This window comes from Nothobranchius furzeri, chromosome 14 (genome assembly GCF_043380555.1).
Source record: "Nothobranchius furzeri strain GRZ-AD chromosome 14, NfurGRZ-RIMD1, whole genome shotgun sequence".
Classification (NCBI taxonomy): Eukaryota; Metazoa; Chordata; class Actinopteri; order Cyprinodontiformes; family Nothobranchiidae; genus Nothobranchius; species Nothobranchius furzeri.
Genome location: NC_091754.1, coordinates 20,407,814 through 20,426,841, shown reverse-complemented (window position 1 = coordinate 20,426,841; position 19,028 = coordinate 20,407,814). Strand labels below are relative to the sequence as shown.

The following is a 19,028-nucleotide window of genomic DNA, read 5'->3' as shown; positions in this document are numbered from 1 at the left end:
ACAACGGGATGGACTCGTCGTCAGGTCGTGTGTGATCCTGTGTGGGATTATCAGCATCATGTGATCATTTTAAAATACTCTCAAAGCTAAAGCAGTGAGACTAAAACAAACATCTGAAAACGTTTTTATCCCACAATCCAGAAGCTATTAATCCTCATTTTGAAGCCTTTTTCAAAGGAATCTAACATAAAAAGCCAGATTCCTTCAGACTTCGCCAAATATGTAATTTTTTCTTTGTTTGTTGAAATGACTCAGGATGCCTACTTTAAAATTTGAGGCTAATGAACATTAAAGGAGTTTTTGATGCTCAGGATTAGATCATGTTCCATATTTTCTACAGTCTGCTTACTTAAAGTCCCTCTAATGATCAGACTTGTTTTAATTGTGTTCCAACATAAAAACAGGTCACTGAGTGAAAGAACAAACTCTTTATGAATAGTAAAGGGGAACCTATTAAAATGCATCTCCCCTTATAACCACGGTTCCTCCCTTTTTGAATTAAATCCGTATTTTCCAGACTACAGTTAAAAGATCTGTAAGATTAAGTCCTGCTCCATCACTAATGACTGCCAATTAGTCAGCCTTTCGCTCTGCTCAACATGAACTTCTACCTAATTAAAGAACTCGTGTTTCTGTGTGATGCAGAGCAGGGATAACTTGTTCGGCATGCTCTCTGGGGTTTGTGTCAGCACTATGTGAGTGTGGGGCCCCATCCTATCACGGCTACCTGTTGACGAACTCCTCAAATGGGATGCGGTGGGAGTAGCCCTGTCGGCGGATGTTCACAGTCTCCAGGATCCCTGTGTAGCGCAGCTGCAGCATCACCCTCTCCTTAAAGAAACGAAGCGCCTGCCTGTCGTCGTTGGGTTTGATGCAGCGCACAAAGTGAGGCTGGCCCACCACCATCTTAGACAACAGGTCCATCAGGGAGTACTATGGGAAGGCACCAATAGGAGAGTAGGAAGAGGTAGAGCAAAAATCTACATTGGTATTTTATATGAATACAAACATGTGCAAAAAGTGTTTTTGTTAAGACTGAAAGGCATGCTAACTCATCCGTACTCTATCTATACCTGTGTGTTCCTGTTCAGGGTGGGGGGTGCTGGTGTCTATTATTGAAAGTGAGGCGAGGCAAATCCTGGAAAGGATGCTAGTTTATCCGAGTCAAACAGCCATGCACACGCTTCCGGTTGGTAACAAGATGGCGCCTGTGCTTGGCTTAGCCTCAGTCACCGGCCACTTTTTCAAACTTTTCTCCACTAACCTCCTCTTTTCCACCTTGCTCCTGTCTGCGATCCTCTTCGGTAGTGTCCCTGCTACCATCTCCTATGATCGCCAGACTCTTTTGTCCTTCCGTTCGTTCACGATCGCCCAAGATGCATCGAGGACGTACCTCCCTGTTTGTTTATCCGAGCGGCGCACTGGCCCGGAGCCAAACGACAATCCCAACCAGGTCGCCTCCAGCGATGTTCATTCAGTCCCGGGAAACCGTCGGAGGAAAAGAGGTACACGAGCAGGAATCCAGGTGAGAATAAAGCCCCCTTCAGACAGGCCATGAAAAACGGAAATGTTCCGGACTCTGTCCGTAAGACCTTTCTGTCTGAATACAAACATCCGGATAGCGTGCTCCGGAATTTATCCGGACGAAGCCCCTAGTAACAGGTCCGGACTTGTTACGGACAGGGTGGCTGCTTCAGACTGGTGAGGTAAAGTTCCGGACAAGGGGGAGGAGGAGGGTACCGGGGGACGCTGTGCGCACCCAGATAGCCTGCTGCTGTAGCATGCGGCGAACCACGGCAGCTCGCCTCCTACGGTACCGTCTAGACGCGCGACGGAGCGCTTCACACCGCTTCAGTGATTCCTTTAACCATTGAGCTTCATCATCCAGGTCTCTTATGAGTCTTCGTGTGCGCAGAATTATGCTTAAGCGCCTCGTGATTTTTATCTTGAGAGGCGCTATAGAAATATTTTCTTCTCCTTCTTAACATAAGTCCGATTCCCCCCACCCCACCCCCCGCCGTCGTCAGACATCTGGAACTTTTCCCTGCTGTGTGAACGCAGCCGAAAGGACAAGTTCCGGTACAAAAGTGGTGTGTCTGAAAACACAGTTCCGGTTAAAAACCGGATTGAATTGTCCACAAATGTTCCAGAATGTCTGTCTGAAAAGGGCTTAAGACTTCTCTTAAAGCGTGGTTTATCTAGTAAACATCAACAGGATCTTCTAGCTTCTTGTCCTTTGTTTGGCAACTTGAGCGCCACTTCCGCATTCCCGCCAGGCCGCGTTGCGGCGCGGTTTCTCCATCCAAGTTTTTTAAGGTCGGTTTATCCTCATTACTCAGTGGTTTCTCCTTCTGTTTCCTCCATAAGTGGTCTTTATAAACACCGTGGATCTAACCCTGCTAATTTACGTCCACTAACGCCAGCTGTTCCTGTAGTTTCTGATTCCTCCACCTCACTCAGCATGGCTCTATTAAATACCCGCTCTGTTAACAATAAGTCCTTCCTGCTCAATGATCTAATTCTCTCTAAAAACCTGGATTTTCAGTTTCTGACTGAAGTTTGGCAGCAAACATCTGATTATTCTGGTCTGCTTGAACTCTGCCCGAGTGGTTGTTCTTTTCTTAGCCAGCACCGGGGTTCTGGTCGTGGTGGAGGCCTAGCTGTTGTTTTCAGAGACCATCTTCCATGTAGCTCTACAACCTCTGGTCACTTTGCATCCTTTGAACTGCAGCTGATTAAAGTCGGACATAAGGACCCGTTCTACTGTGCTGTGGTCTATCGTCCACCTGGTCCAAACAGTTCTTTCCTTCAGGAGTTTAGTGACTTTCTATCCTCCCCTGTGAAGCTGTCCAGACTGGTGATTGTTGGTGACTTTAACATCCACATTGATGATCCCTCTGATCACTTTGCCATGAATTTCTCCAGCCTTATGGACTCCTTCAGCTTTACCCAGCATGTTTCTGGCCCCACACACACCAGGGGGGCACACTCTAGACCTTGTTTTTACCCTGAGTCTAAATACTGACAGTGTTTGTCCTGAGGACGTCTATATTTCAGATCACCGTTGCATTTTCCTTAACTTGTCAGTTTCTGCGTCCCCACCTCCTGCTCGCCGTATGGTTAGTTCTCGTTTTCTTAATGAGAGCACAGCTAGCAATTTTTCTGCTGCTTTTGATCCACCCTGTTCTTCTGATAACGACCCAGGTTCCTTAACTTCTCAGTTCAATGAGCACTGCCTCTGTATTCTGGACAACATCTGTCCTGTCAGAACCAGACCAGTTCCTGCAGTGAACCCTACTCCCTGGTTTTATGACAGCCTTCGCAGCCTGAAGCGCCAGTGCAAAAAAATTGAGCACTTGTGGAAGAAAACCCATCTCCACGTCCATCTGCTGCACCTAAAGGATCTTCTGTCATCCTTTAACTCTGCAGTCAGAGATGCTAGGGTTTCCTATTTCTCCAACCTGGTGTCCCAGAGCAAAGGGAACTCCAAGGTACTGTTTAACACCATCAGCAGCATCGTGTCTCCTGCCTCTCCTACAGCCTCCATCCACTCTGTTGCAGACTGTGAGAACTTTCTGTCTTTCTTTGAGGACAAAGTCAATAAGGTTAGATCTAGCATCTCTCCTTCAGCCTTATCGCTGCCTCTCCCGACTCCAACCAGGCCCATCATCCTAGATAGCTTTGTTCCTGTTTTTTTGCCTGAGTTAACCAAACTAGTTAACTCTACGAAGACCTCTGCATGCCCCCTCGACATCTTACCCTCATCTTTGTTTAAAAGTGCTTTTCAGTCCATCAGTCCCAGCGTGGTCTCCATTTTTCATGCTTCTCTGGTTTCTGGTCAGGTCCTTGCTTACGTTAAGAATGCTGTAATCCACCCGCTTCTTAAAAAACCGAGTCTTGACGCCTCTCTCCATAGCAGCTTCAGACCCATCTCTAAACTTCCGTTCATCTCCAAGATCTTGGAAAAGGTTGTGGCTAAACAACTCACAGCTGCTCTTGATGAACATAACATCTATGATTACTTACAATCAGGTTTTTGTAGAGCTCATCCTACTGAAACAGCTCTTCTTAGGGTCTCTAATGACCTTCTGACTCACAGTGATGCAGGGGACTGTTCTGTTCTGGTCCTGCTGGACCTGACTGCAGCCTTTGACACTGTTGACCATCACCTGCTACTGGAGAGGCTGAGAGACTGCGGGTAGACCTATTTGGAACTGCTCTGGAGTGGTTCTCCTCTTATCTCTCTGAGCGCTCCTTTTCTGTGGCCGTCAACCAAGTTTAGGTCCTCCACCACTTCCCTTGCCCATGGTGTCCCACAAGGTTCTGTGCTGGGGCCACTGCTCTTCCTCCTCTATCTGCTTCCTCTTCAGCACATCCTGAGCTCCTTCAAAGGAATCTCCTACCGTCTTTATGCGGATGACATCCAACTGTACATCTCCTTTAAGCCCCATGAGATGTCGAAGCTGCAGCTGTTACACACCTTCTTAGACTCTATTAAAACCTGGATGGCTGGGAGCTTTCTACAGCTGAATGAGGATAAGATTGAGATCCTCATCTGTGCCCCAGACAAGCTGGTTACCAAAGTCAGAGACTCTCTTGGTCAGATTGCTTCTCACACCAAACCTTCCGTCAGGAATCTTGACATGACCTTTGACCCAGCTCTCACCCTGAATTCTCATGTCAGTTCTCTTGTTCACGCTTCCTTCTTCCATCTTAGGAACATTGCTAAGCTGAGTCCCATTCTGTCCCGCTCTGAACTTGAGACTGTTCTCCACACCTTCATCTCCTCCCGCTTAGACTACTGTAACTCTCTTTTCACGTGTCTGAGCAGAACGTCCCTGAACCGTCTACAGGTGGTTCAGAATGCCTGTGCTCGGCTTCTGACCAAGTCCTCCAAACACACCCACATCACCCCGCTTCTCCTCCAGATTCATTGGCTGCCATTCAACTTCAGGGTTCATTTCAAGATCCTGGTTCTGGTCTATAGGGCCTTACATGGACAAGCACAATCTTACATTGGTGATCTTCTTAGTCCCTACACTCCCAGCAGATCCCTGAGGTTCAGTGATCAAAGCCTACTGGTTGTGCAGCACCAGGCTAATGACCAAAGGTGACAGATCATTTGCTGCTGTGGCCCCCAGACTCTGGAACTCTCTCCCCCTGAGCCTGAGATCAGTGGACTCAGTGGACTCCTTCAAAAAGCAACTGAAGACTCACTTGTTCAAGCTGGCTTTTGTATGACCTTCTTCATCACTCTCTCTCTTTATTCTGCTCTCCCCACCTATTCCACTTTCATCAGGATCCACTGATTTCCCTCTTTCATGTTCACTCTCTCTTTAACATTTTTTAATCATAATTGTCTATTTTGTGCTAATTTTAAATACATTTTAAACCATTTTCTAAATTCTTTTTTATATTTTTACATTTTTTGTTTTTGTGATGCGCCTCATGATTTTTTTCTTGAGAGGCGCTATAGAAATGATATTTTTTCTTCTTCAGGTGCCATTCCTGTCAGCTAAGATCAGGAAACTGAGGCTACAATGCGCACAGGCTCACCAAAATAGAAGATTGGAAAAATGTTGCCTGGTCTGATGAGTCTCGATTTGTGCTGCAAAATTCGGATGGTAGGGTCAGAATTTGACATCAACAACGTGAAGGCATGGATCCATCCTGCCTTGTATCAATGGTTCAGGCTGCTGGTGGTGGTGTAATGGTGTGGGGACCATCTTCTTGACATACTTTGGGCCCCTTAGTACTAATTGATCATCACTGCAACGCCACAGCCCACCTGAGTATTGTTGCTGACCATGTCCATCCCTTCATGACCACAGAGTACCCATCTTCTGATGGCTACTTCCAGCAGAATAATGCACCATGTCATAAAGCTTGAATCATCTCAGACCGGTTTCTTGAACTTGACAATGAGTTCACTGTACTCACGTGTTCTCCACAGTCAACAGGTCTCAATTCAGTGGAACACCTTTGGGATGTGGTGGAACGGGAGATTCACATCAAGGATGTGCAGCCGACAAATCTGCAGCAACTGCGTGATGCCACGGTGTCAGTATCGACCACACTCTCTAAGGAATGCTTCCAATACATTATTGAATCAATGCCACGAAGGATTAAGGCAGTTCTGAAGGCAAAGGGGGGTCCAACTCGGTACTAGCAAGGGGTACTCAATAAAGTGGCCAGCGCGTGTACATTCTACTCCTCATTTATGGTCACAAGCTTTGAGTAGTGACCGAAAGAATAAGATCCCTGATGCAAGGAGTTAAAATGAGTTTTCTTCTCAGGGTGTCTGGGCTCTCCTTGTCATCCAGGAGGGACTCAGAGTAGATCCACTGCTCCTACACATTGAGAGGAACCAGCTGAGGTGGCTCGGACATCTGGTTATATGATGCCTCCTAAGTGCCTCTCAAACGTCCCCTAGGTGAAGTTTTCTAGGCACCTTTAACTGGGAGGAGACCCAGGACACGCTGTAGGGACCATGTTTCTCATCTGGCCAGGGAATGCATTGGGATTCCCCTAGCTGGCCCAAGTAGCTGGGGAGAGGTAAGCCTGGGCCTCTCTGCTGCTACTGGCCCCATGAACCGACCCTAGATAAAAGGAGGTAAAAGGATGGATGGATGCTCCCTCCTGGCACACACAAACCAGAACTATCCCAATCAGAAGGCTGATGAAGTACAAGTCTCATAGTTGTAATACACACTGGTGTGTGGTGAAAATTGTCCACTGCATTTGACCCATCCCTATAGGTAGCAGTGAGCTACAGACACGGCTGCGCCCGTGAACCATATGGTGGTTTAACCCCCAATCCAACCCCTTAACGCCAAGTGTCAAGCAGGGAGGCATTGGGTCCCATTTGTTAAGTCTTTGGCATGACCCGACCGCCATTTGAACTCCGATCTCCCAGTCCCAGGATAGACGCTCTACCACTAGGCCACTGAGCTGGTTGATAATGATTCTTTAAACTGAAGGGAATATTGAGATAAAAATATTGATTATATTCCTTCCAAGTCCATCCATGATCTTGCATAGTTTTCCTCGTCTTCACTGGTTAAGTGTGACAGTCTGAGCAACCTGTCACAGTGTCCCGATTGATCATGCGCCCTGGCTACTTGGCCAAGGGGATGTCCCTTTGGCTGACTGGTTAGAGCGTATGACTCTCACCCGGAAGTCTGGGGATCGAATCCCGCCTGGGCCCTCGTTTATCCACCTTGCCACATAAGTAACACTCTGACTTATTGATCCTCTCTAACAGTCTCTAGTTTTGCTTTGATCTTGCAGTCAGGCTATATTGATACTGTTGATGTTCATCAATAGTGCATGAACTACAATAAGAAAGATTTCTGCTCGGAATATTTTAACATTATTAATGATGCCGTTTCAAATCTCTGAAGAAATAATCAAAACCTGTCAGTGTCTTAAAAAATAACACATTAAAAGATTTCAGCAAAGTTTAGCTTGAAACACCCACACGGAAATAAGAAGCCACAGTCTGCCTCCTCATGTTGGTGGTTTCTTCCGGGTGACGCATCATCTCCATAGTGTCCACCTGAACACAAACATTCATGGGCATTAATAAAACAGATTCAAATTAGACGCTGTTGATTCACAGCCCGGCTCCCTCAGTGGGCTCTGCAGAGATAAACGCTTTTTGATGGCAGGTCTCTCTGCTCTAAATAGGCCGACTGGAAACACACAGCTGTACTAACGGTGTTGTCAGTGCAACAAAAGCTCATAAACACTTAAAACGAACAAACTAGAGTCGTTTGGCACTGCTGTGGGGCATGGGAAAACTGCAGAGCATTCAGAGTAATAAGAGTTTTCGTCACCGTTCGAATGACGACAAATTAACGAGGACACAGTTTAAGCTTCTAACGGCCTTCTCTGTTCATAGCTTCATCAAAACTAATGATGCAGTAGATTTTTGATGGCATATGTTAATACTTTATTTTGTTCTTGCTCAAAGGGAGAAAGGTACGTTCCCTGGTGAAGAGAGGAACGAGATCCTCTGACACTTCGCTGTTCTGAAAGGAGATCATACACGAGAACAAACGGGTCTCTGAGACCCACTTCCACTATTCTAACAAGCGTCCCGCTACTTTAATCTAACAACCTTCTCTTCGTTGTCGGTTTCCGTCTACTTTTCTCCAGCTCTGATAGAGAACAAGACAGCATACATATTACATCAGTCACACTGAGCTGTTATTAGGAAGTCACGAATAACTGAGGAGGTGGAAGTACATCAAAGAGGAGCAGTTTCCTCTACGGTTATTTTTCCTAAAATGTTGGTCTGTGTTTGTGTCTAATTTGAATTTTTTTTCTCAGTAATCTAAGAGAATATTTGTTTATGTTGATAACTCAGAATTGTGGCGGAAAAAATAGTTCAAAAGAGATGATTTACATTTTCCACATCCAGACTTTGATTGATGTTAGGCGAGAGCGCGACGGCGAGCACAATTCAGAGATGACAATAATGTTCGGCTGAATTCTGAGGACTGTGTTTGTCACATAAAACTGCTTGCAATTTGGATCTGCTCTGCAGTTTTGCAGAAATCTTACCTTCAGTAGGTATTTGGGTGACTTTGAGTGCAGCACATGTTGGGAAACAATGTGGAAGGAAAAAAGAGAAGTGGACGGAAAAGAAAGAAAGAAGTGCACCTTAAAGGGGGTTTCCACAATGCAGAATTAGAAGAATACACAAGAATTAAAGTTTTAAATGTCACATTCAATTCCAATATGTCAGGGAAAGAAACTAGAATGTATTGCCTTTAAAAAAGTTCTGTTAAAATTCATGAACAATTAAAATCACATCTACTGAAACAGCCTTTTGTAACAGCCTCAGTTTGGAGAAACAGAGTTTATTCCTGACCTTGTATGTTTAATAATTTAAATAAACAATCATTAGTTTTAATAGTAAAGGATTCACTTGTTAGTCACTAGTATGAATCAAGGCCTTGTGAGTAATCTTCTGTGGGGAAAGAAGCTCTCGCGCTCTTGTTTCAGGAAGTAGAAGTTGGTCAGAGAAGTGGGGGGCAGAAAATGACGGGATTCTTACCCTTTATTATAATATTCCTGATATGCACATATCTCACCTCTGATTGGCTAACAGCAATGTGACTCTTCCTCTGTTTGCTTCTCTTTCTTTGGTAAAATATGTAACGTTGACGTTTTACCTCCACAAATAACACAAACCCAAACATTTTCCACAATGTTGTGGAGTTGCTAATGCTGCAGGTTAATTCTAATGGCCAAGACATGCTCTGATCTCTCCTGGCTGCAAAATCAACAGTTTTTTGTTGTCACAGGCGAAGGTGGGAGAGGCCATTAATGCAAATGTTCCTGTAGAAAAGACTGGCTTTTCTTACCTGATCAAATTCTCATCTATTTTATTTTGACAGCTAATACAGTTGATGGAGGTTAAAGACATTTTCTACATTCAGCATGCATGCGACCAATCTTATTACAAAAACAACAAGTAACAGTTTCTGTGTGAATGAGACCTTTAAAAAGCCACTAGCAGCAGCTGACTGTACCATTTCCTGTGCAACACGAGCCTCTTCCTGAAGAAATGTTTAATATTTCAACCAAAACAAGAAAACTTAACAACATTGTAAAGGTTTATAAAGTGCATTTGCTCGAACAATTATGACATATTTGAGATCAGAGTTACTTTAAGATGGCAGAAATGTACTTTGGTCTTAAATCTGCTCAGTCTAGCCAGTAGCATATCAATCCAGTTAAAATTAAACTTGGTCTCCGCAAACCGAGAGCTTCAAATTGCTTTCTAACACAGGTAAGATGTTATTTATTAAAAATAATTTTCAAACAACACTCAAAAATGTTTGAACTTTTTTTGCAATTAAGAGAAAAATTGCCAACTTTATTAAGTAAAGAAACAAAAACAACATTCCTAAAAAAAGATAATTTACAATTTAATACAGAAAGTCATGACTTTTCACCAAAGTCTCACAATTGTCAAAATACTTAACTGCCTGCCAAAAACAAAAGTCTATAAATGTAATTTATGACTTTCAGGCTGCTGACACCAAATGCCAGATGGCATTGCTGCATCACCAGAAGCAAGACAGCAAACATAACAGGGTAGTCAATTAATGTGGCAATGCTTCATAGCGCAGGTTTTTACTGAGTTTCTTATAGTGAGATGCCCGCGAGCAACAAATAAAAAGCAGAATGTGATGATTTGTAATGGAGGAGGCTCACCTTGCTGCGTCCTGAACTCAGCTGAGGAGGTAAGGATCTGGATGCAGCAGTGACCCGAGCCCTGGACGTCGCCAGATTTCCTGTTGGACATCAAACTATTAACATCCTGACAAATTCCAGGCACTGATGAAGTTTGTAATTGTGCTGGGAAATGGAATTATTTATTAAGAGTCGGCTGTCACACTCTGAGTTTAGTTGGGGAGTGAGGTATTCGGTCACACATCTTTGTTAGAGTTCTTACAGCAGCTGAAGCATAGGAGGGTTCAGAAGAACCCTAAATCTCTGTGAATCCCATTTGGACTCAGGAGTGCAGCTGCATGCACAGCAGTCCAACAGCCCCCACACGCAGCGGAGAGGATATGAGCAGAGCATATGCAAGACAGTCTGAACATTTCAAAGTTTCTGCACAAGATGTCCAAATGTTTTCCCTGGCTATATCTTCAGAGGCTAAACTGTGATTAATAGCAGTGAAAGAAGCCTTTGAAGCAGGATTGGTGACATCAAAGTCCTAATCCATGGGTGGCAGGATTTTTATAATGAGTGGGAAGTATCTTAACACATTTCAAAGGGTTTACTCCATGAATAAACAATAGCTGCACAGATGTGCCACACACACCTTTAGAAAGATACGTCTGCAGACACAGGAGGCAGCATTACCCAGGCAGCCGTGTAGGCATAGAGGTAAACCTTTGTAAGTTTTTTAAGATAAAGCTGAAGTGACAGGCCAACAATTGTTCTAGTTTTTCTACCACACGCAGCCCAACTGCTAACATGCAAATGTGCAGACGGCTCTTGCAATATTTTCAAGCTTCACGTCAGCTACTGAGGATGTTGTCTGCCAGCCAGCCAAAAGCTCAAACACTGGATCAGCGCCTGGCTCTCCTCAGAGGCCGCTGCGCTATCAGATCGGAAGTTTCAAACGCTGCAAGAGATCAAAATCAATTTATGACGGATTAATTAACAGAGAGCCCTCCTCTAAGTTTAAACAAAGGACGCCCTGTTGGTGCTGCAGGTTTCTCAGTGTGCTGATAAAAATACACAAACATGAGCACAGACGCTGCTGTAGTCAAAACAGCCCAGAACATATGATGTGAGAGCACTTCAAAAGCCTCTCTTAATCTGGAAATGATTTTGCTTTTGGTTTCTGACGGTTGTCGACTAATTTCTGTGTATTTTTTCACCAATTTTTTCCCTTTTTTAAAAAACACATTTAGCAAAAAGCTTTGATATGTTTAAACATGGTTATATCTGTAGGAAATTTATTCTGAAAAGTAACCAAAGGTTGATAATTAGAGCCTAAAAACAGAAGAAAGCCGAAAATAAAAGATGATAACATGAAAAATATGAGCTGTCAATTCCTTATTATGGACACATGTTTGCGAAAGGGCCTCGTGTTTGAGGAAAGCAGAGGAGGGTTCACTACCTCGAATGGCCTTTTGAGAGAGAGAGAGAGAGAGAGAGAGAGAGAGAGAGAGAGAGAGAGAGAGAGAGAGAGAGAGAGAGAGAGAGAGAGAGAGAGAGAGAGAGAGAGAGAGAGAGAGAGAGAGAGAGAGAGAGAGAGAGAGAGAGAGAGAGAGAGAGAGAGAGAGAGAGAGAGAGAGAGAGAGAGAGAGAGAGAGAGAGAGAGAGAGAGAGAGAGAGAGAGAGAGAGAGAGAGAGAGAGAGAGAGAGAGAGAGAGAGAGAGAGAGAGAGAGAGAGAGAGAGAGAGAGAGAGAGAGAGAGAGAGAGAGAGAGAGAGAGAGAGAGAGAGAGAGAGAGAGAGAGAGAGAGAGAGAGAGAGAGAGAGAGAGAGAGAGAGAGAGAGAGAGAGAGAGAGAGAGAGAGAGAGAGAGAGAGAGAGAGGAAAGTATTATGATCTTGAAAACGGGCTGTTAAAACTGTGTCGAGTATATTACCAGCACACAGGCAGGGACCTGCTCCAATTAGCCCAGAGTAAAGCTGGATGGATTAATTGGAGAGGGTCTTGTGCAAATGAAGAGCGCTCGCTCCTCTCCCATTAGTGCTGCTGGGCCAGATCATCTGAGCACATTTGTCATGATGAATTAGTGGCTGCGAGTGGAACGGGCTCGTGGAGTGTCACTGTGCTTTCACGCCTCGCACTTCCATGACACCATCAAGAGGAGATGAAGGGGGCTGTGCTGCAAAGAGAGAAACTATGACAGTTGTACCTAAGCCTTGCAAACGGACACTCGCTGCTTTCTTCTTTTATTCCTTGGCGGGTCATATTAATTCATTCTTCTGGTGGATTTTCATATCCCCCATCTGACTAGATGATTAGAGCTTGCGTTAACAGTCAGCATCCTCAAAGATGTCTGCCTCCTGAGACACAAAACCACGGGAACACCTGTGATGTCCAGCCTGAAAGGAAGACCTTCTCATTTAAATCCATCTAATGATGTGGATCATGATTATTCAAACACAGAGAGACGAGCAAGAAAGAGAAGATTTGTTCTTTGACATTGAAACAAAAAATGCTTTTGAGTTTCGGCCGGCGACGGCTCCGAAATGATGAAAATAAGTGAAAGAGATAAAGAAGTTTTAATAGAAGATGTTAATAATTTAAAAGAAGAGAGAGTGAGAGCAGGTGAGGGGAATATTTCCCATCAGAAACAGGTGGACAAGCTTCCCGCTGTTCGTCTCTGCTTCATGCACGTTGCCCTTGGCACGGACGTCCAGGGCGACTGAAGAAAGTGGCAGAGTGGTATGTGTGGAGAGGGCATGAAGAAAGAAGAAAAAAAAATCTTCCTTGGCATCTGTGCATTCACTTTGAAAATTAAACCCGGCAAGAATCCAGTAGGAGAAAAAAAAAGCTCAAGCTGGCAGTTGTATTGGGGCTCTATTGACAAGAATAGTCAATGTGCCTGGGATTAAAAAGCAATCCCGCGTTCGGTGTGACACCTCCCTACATGCTTTTATGAGTGCCAGTGTGCGCCTTGTACTTCTGAAGCTGTGCATCGAGCTGTCGACACGGGGGGACAATCAAAGCTGGAAGAGCGAGCAGCCGTCCCGAGCTGAGTGAGCAGAGGCTTGCTGGAAATCTCTGCCACGTTCCCGCTTTCTTTTTGAAAACATGTGATCAAGAAACTCAAGTCAGCAACCAAGCAAATTAGATTAAAGGCACCCCCTACACACACACACACACACACACACACCCTTTAGCAACCCTCCATATCCACCACCGTTTAGGCCTGCTGATGGCTTCGAGGGGCTGTTGATTTAAATGCCATCCACTTCGGTCAAAGAAGATCAATCATAAAAAAGCATGGTGTAATTGGCTTTTAGTGACACAACACAGTGTTGCATTTTTCAAAGGATGTTGCACCATGTGACTTCAGAGAGCTGAATTCCTGCTTCTGATGTGTAGGGTCACCGTAAATCCCACTGCTGACTCAAAACATTCCCCAAATACCAGTTTGGACAGAAGCTAAATAAAGCGTTTTGGTAATGGGGTGTGCGTGTGCGTGTGCGTGCGTGTGCGTGTGCGTGTGTGTGTGTGTGTGTGTACAGTTGAAGATCTGCTCACTGGAATGTAAAGAGGCCTCTGTTGGGACAGAACAAAGAGCCCAACATGTCATATAGCGCTGGAAGAAGCTGTCAGGAGGATCTCTTTTTATATGAAGACAGACAGACCAGAGGACGGGAGGACGGTGACGGCAACTTTACACAAAGTTGCAAAAAAAAAGGGAACCGTGTAACACAGACTGGTCTCTTCAAATCGTACAATAGGCACATTTACACTAGGGATGTGAATCCCCATGACTAAGGACGATTTGATTTGATTCATTTCTCGATACGCTACCAGCTATATGACACACTGCCAACACGATTCAGTTAGTTTCATCGCTACTGATGATAATTTTTAATGATTTGACAACGGTTTTCAGCCTGATAAAATTCAACACATTACAAAGACTTTACAAGCCCACTTCTGAATGTTCTCCCTCTTTCTTTCTCTGTGAAAGACGTATTTGAAACCACCCACTGTGCAAAGACCTAGTTTGGACGTCCTACAGACGTGGGCCGGACCGACGAACTCAATACAGACATGATCTGCACGTCCGTGCGACGTTGACTGTTTGCAGGGCAGCTAAGTAGCCTAGTGGTATGAGTGTCCATCCTCAGACTGGGAAATCATGGGTTTGAATCCACGGTCGGGTCATACCAAAGACATAAAAATGGTCAATGCCTCCTTGCTTGACACTCGGCTTCAAGGGGTTCGATTGAGGGGTTAAACCACCAAATGGATCCCGAGCACGGCTGTGTGCACAGCTCTTCGTTGCCCCAGGGGATGGGTCAAATGCAGAGAACATCTAATGGGACTTACTTATTGTTTTTGATTAATCAATAAATTCAACATCAAAATAAAATGTTCTGTTTGCAAAAACGTATAACTAGTTTTATTGTGACGATAATCTGTAAAATTTTGAAAAAAACAAAACAAAAAAAAACGTGATTTTCTGCTAAACACAAAACATTTTCAACCATGAAGTTTAAACAGTCATGCTGCTTGAAAAGTGAACAGACAGAATTTCTAAATATTGTAGTGATTCATTAGGGGGCTACTGTGATTGCTGTTGTAGGTTACCGTTCCTTTAAGAGAAAAGTGAAAGCTGGAGGTGCTGCGGGTTTTTCTCAGCTGTTTGTTGGACTACCCTAATAAACCACTGCTAAGGGCAAATGTTTTGGTTCTGCACAAATATTATAACCTTGAGCTGCAAGATGAATTCTCGTGAGATTTAGAGTTTTCAAACTCAGGAGAATCCTGAAATCCCGAAAGGAGTAGACTTGACACGGGGCGGGGCTACACATAGAGATCTGGCTGCTGCCAGGTTACAAATTTTCTTGGGTTGCGTCTCGTTTGTAATACATCTGATTAAAGCTTCTGGTGCGCACATGAGACTGCTCAGAAGAAGCGCTCCTGCAGGCGTTTTAGTCTCGTTCTCCACTTGTCACCTTGGCTCCCTTTATTTTGGTTTTTCTAAATGCCGGCTGTGCACCACCTGGCTTCCAAATATTTTTTTCAGCTTTATTCGTGGCTTCTGTAAGAACAAACGCCAAGACATTAACGGTGCATTCAATGCGCCTTGAAAACATAGCAGACAAACTATGAACTAACTGATGTAATCATTGTTTTTACCAATGATAGACATGCTAGGAACAATACACTGCGCATTTAGCCATCACTTGTACCTGATGCACGCTGCCGTTAACGGGGCAGTGGCATCGCTACCATTATGAACGAACCACTGGCTCAGATTGGTGAATCTTTCCATTCCTAGTTTCCGCGATCAGTGCTTCTGGTTTCTTTTACCGGACATTCGATATGAGCATGACTCAGTTTCACAGGGCCGTGTTCAAAATAACTTTTCTGGGCCGTTTCAGGAACCTGAACTAGGGGTATGTACTCATGCTGATTGGTTGTACCTTAACAGGAAATTATACCAGCCGATGTCGCCAAGCAACCAGCATTTGTACAATAGGAATGTTGCTGGGGAAGCAGAATGAAAGGAAAAGAAAGTATGAAGATGTAACGTCACCAAATGGACTGATTTTAAAGATCCTACAGGTCATATGCAGCCAGAGCAAATAACCCTGGCTACTACATGTTTTGCTGTATCTTCCCTTGTCAGGAGTCTGTGAGTCAGCACAACTCAGCATTTTAATCAGATGACTTCATCAGCTGAGCGCAGCTTCATCAGACAATAAAGATGAACAGTAGCAGCCAAGGCCCTTCACAAGAGAACTGTTTTAGATAAATCTTTATTCCCAGAAGAAAGAAGATTTCATACTTAAAAGTAATCGTTTTATATTTCAAAATAATCATGGAAGAAAGAAGATTTTATGATTAAAAATCATTACATATTGCCACGTATAATTAAGCAATGAAATGTTCATGAATCTATACTCAAGGATTGTTTAAGTGTGTTTACTGGATTAGGTCATCACCATCTGCTCACACCAGACAGAGAGTAAGGTTAAGATAAGAGCGCATGACACATAACTAACCTTGTCCCTAGACTCAGAGACTCTGCGTCTCAGAGCGTGTGTTTCTGAGATTCTTGGTAAGTTTGGTCATAGATAACAGCGGGTATATGAACCAACCGCTCTGCTTTCTCGTCAGACGGGAGACAAAGCTGGAGACTGGCCATCTCTTAGCAGATCTATAGCTCAGAAAGATTTTGACACGCTGTCAAAACCTTAAAGCTTTTTACACCTGCGAAGCTGACCGACAAGATAGTTTTCCTGCAGAACAAAGCTGACTCAAACTCCTTCAGAGTTATTTTAAGACGCGTGGTTTCCATCCATCTGTCGTGACCCGAGACACATCTCTAGGACTGAAAGGGCGACACCTCGGTACTCTACAGCCCTCCGGTGCCAGCGGTCATCCGACCACTCTGACTTTAAGATCCACCAAGAGGGTGCCTCTACGGTAATGTAGACACACATATAGCGTCTGTATGCAGTTTGATAAATAACAGCTTGTAGCTTATCTGCAAACCAAATTCTTTTATAGCCAGAACACACCCCTCTCTGAGGTACGGAGATTTTGACTCTAACACTGTATTCACGCATAGTTTCCACACACACATCTTTTAGTTCACATCCACTCACATAATAGTTTAAACAATCTGTCAAGTCTTAATTGTAAAATAAATGCTTATTTGTTTGCAAACACTGACTGGTTCTTGAATCATAAACAAAGTGTGAACGATCCCTTAATAATTAAAAGAGTCCTAGAACCTTCTAATTAATCATCCTAAGACCAAGCAAGGTGATGTTCTATAATTAATAGAGTATCACAGCTAGTGGTCACAAGTAATGATAATAGAAATTGCTCTTAAGCAATTTATTTAATCCAATGTACCCTCTATTTGACTCATTACAAAGAGTTGAAGCTGCTTTAAAACTGATGTTTCTAAATTCCCAATGCCAAAAAATGTGGTGAAACCCCACCCACCAACAAGCCCAGCGTATTTACCCGCCACCAACGCCCTCCCAGAACTTTCCCGGAACTCCTATAGCGGAAATGTGGCTATTAAAAGGTGTGAAATGAGACAAAGAAAGTTATAAACAACAGGCTATTTCAAGTGAATAAACTTAAAATGTTAATCCCTATTTCTCCAAACAGAGGCTGTTCAAAAAGCTACCCGCAACAGATAATATTTTAATAGTTTTCCCTTCAAAACATCCAAACTAGTCTCAGAATAAATCACAAGTAGCTCAAATTTGTTCTGAAGTAAAGGTGTGCGCTACCACTGAGAAACACACAGATTAAAACCACGCTTGTCTGCTTTTTAAGACTTTAAGCAGATTTTTGTAAACACTGTCACAAAAGTAAAAATATTCCAGGGGATGACTCGGTGGAAACATGCAAATAGAGTAAATCTGGCTTTACAGACATGAATCTGTTTAAGTTTAATCACATGATTATTTACCACCAGAGCAGGTCTCGTGCAGATTTGTTATGTTTTAAATAAAGACAATATGATGAATGTATCCCATGTTGTGTGCTCTAACAAAGAACTGGCTGAGTAGAGTGTGTGTGTGTTCATGAGTGCATTTGTGCGTGTAAGTCTGCAGATGTATTACAATCAGCAGGGCCAGGCATCCCTCAGGCCACACACACACACACACACACACACACACACACACACACACACACACACACACACACACACACACACACACACACACACACTCACTCTAACTGCAGGATGTCCAGGCCCTTGCAGGCCTACTGAACCAATTCAAATGGCATGATCCCCCTCTCCCTGATCAGGGAAAGACCCCAGCTCCCAGGAATTTGTCCATGCAGATACGACCCATTTCCCATGACGAAACACCACCACGTCATCTCTTAAGGGCCCATTGGTCTCTGGAGCTCACATGGACTCACTCGTTACGATCATCTTAATTTCAGAGGATTTCCTTCGAACTGCATCAAACAATCATGTCATCGTGCACCAGCAGAAACATTAACATCCAATTTTTTTTAACCTTTTGACATCTCTGATCTGTTTTTCCCTCCTCGTGTGTGGCTGCAGGTCTGCGAGAGCGCCCCCTAGTGATGACACAGTAAGGAGCCACAGACAGTAAAACCACCCTGGTGTAAAAACAGATTTCCATCAGATCCCCCCTTCAAGATAATGGTAATTTCACAGATAACAGAGAATCTATGACGTGGAGGGGAGGAAAAAATGCAAATTAACCCCCCCCACGAATTCTACCCTGAAGAATTGATTTCTAATTTTCTTTTGGCGGGCTGTATCTTCCTTTAAATCATCTTCTCCATGAGTGATAAGCCACAGCAGCGTTTCTTCGCTTTGATCTTAAAATAATCTGCAACTTCAATAAATAAATAAATAATGGCAGCAACAGGACCTCCAACTCTTGGTGAGAGCATTTCAAAAAGCAGCCTCTGGAATTAATAAAATAATCTTCACACCCTCATAAAGGCTTTTAACAAGCTCAGGATGCACACAAACAATTTAGTTCTCAGGTAAATCATCATATCAGTTTGATTCTTCTGCTTGAAAATGGGGGGAAGAGACAAAAGCTCAGCAGAACAAAAAGGACATAAAGAAGCTTTTAGACCTAAGTGACACTAACAGTAAACATTACAGCACATCTCTGCTTCTATTCAGGTCTTTTGTGTGCTGAAAAGAAGTGCTCAGTGCATTTGTTTTTTACGGCGTGCAGTCCTGTGAAGCTGTTAATTGCAGGAGGAAATGGCTGAAGGCTCCCTTGTGCACAAACCTGCAATTGAAGTTTACAGACACATCACAAATTTCCACAC

The 19,028-nt window shown here is 43.8% G+C and overlaps 1 protein-coding gene across 4 annotated transcripts in view; it reads right to left on the bottom strand.

Moving 5' to 3' along the window:
- myo3b (myosin IIIB) overlaps positions 1-19,028 on the bottom strand; it is an 81,528-nt gene that overhangs the window by 32,059 nt on the left and 30,441 nt on the right. For 3 of the 4 annotated variants that reach the window (XM_054746944.2, XM_015966511.3, XM_070543971.1), the window contains exons 23-26: positions 10,231-10,310; positions 8,569-8,589; positions 7,481-7,558; positions 728-933 (exon numbers count right to left, since the gene is read on the bottom strand). In XM_054746944.2, coding sequence (XP_054602919.1) covers positions 728-933; positions 7,481-7,558; positions 8,569-8,589; positions 10,231-10,310 — 385 coding nt within the window. The remainder of the gene's footprint in view (positions 1-727; positions 934-7,480; positions 7,559-8,568; positions 8,590-10,230; positions 10,311-19,028) is intronic. The other variant, XM_070543970.1, reaches the window with a different exon arrangement.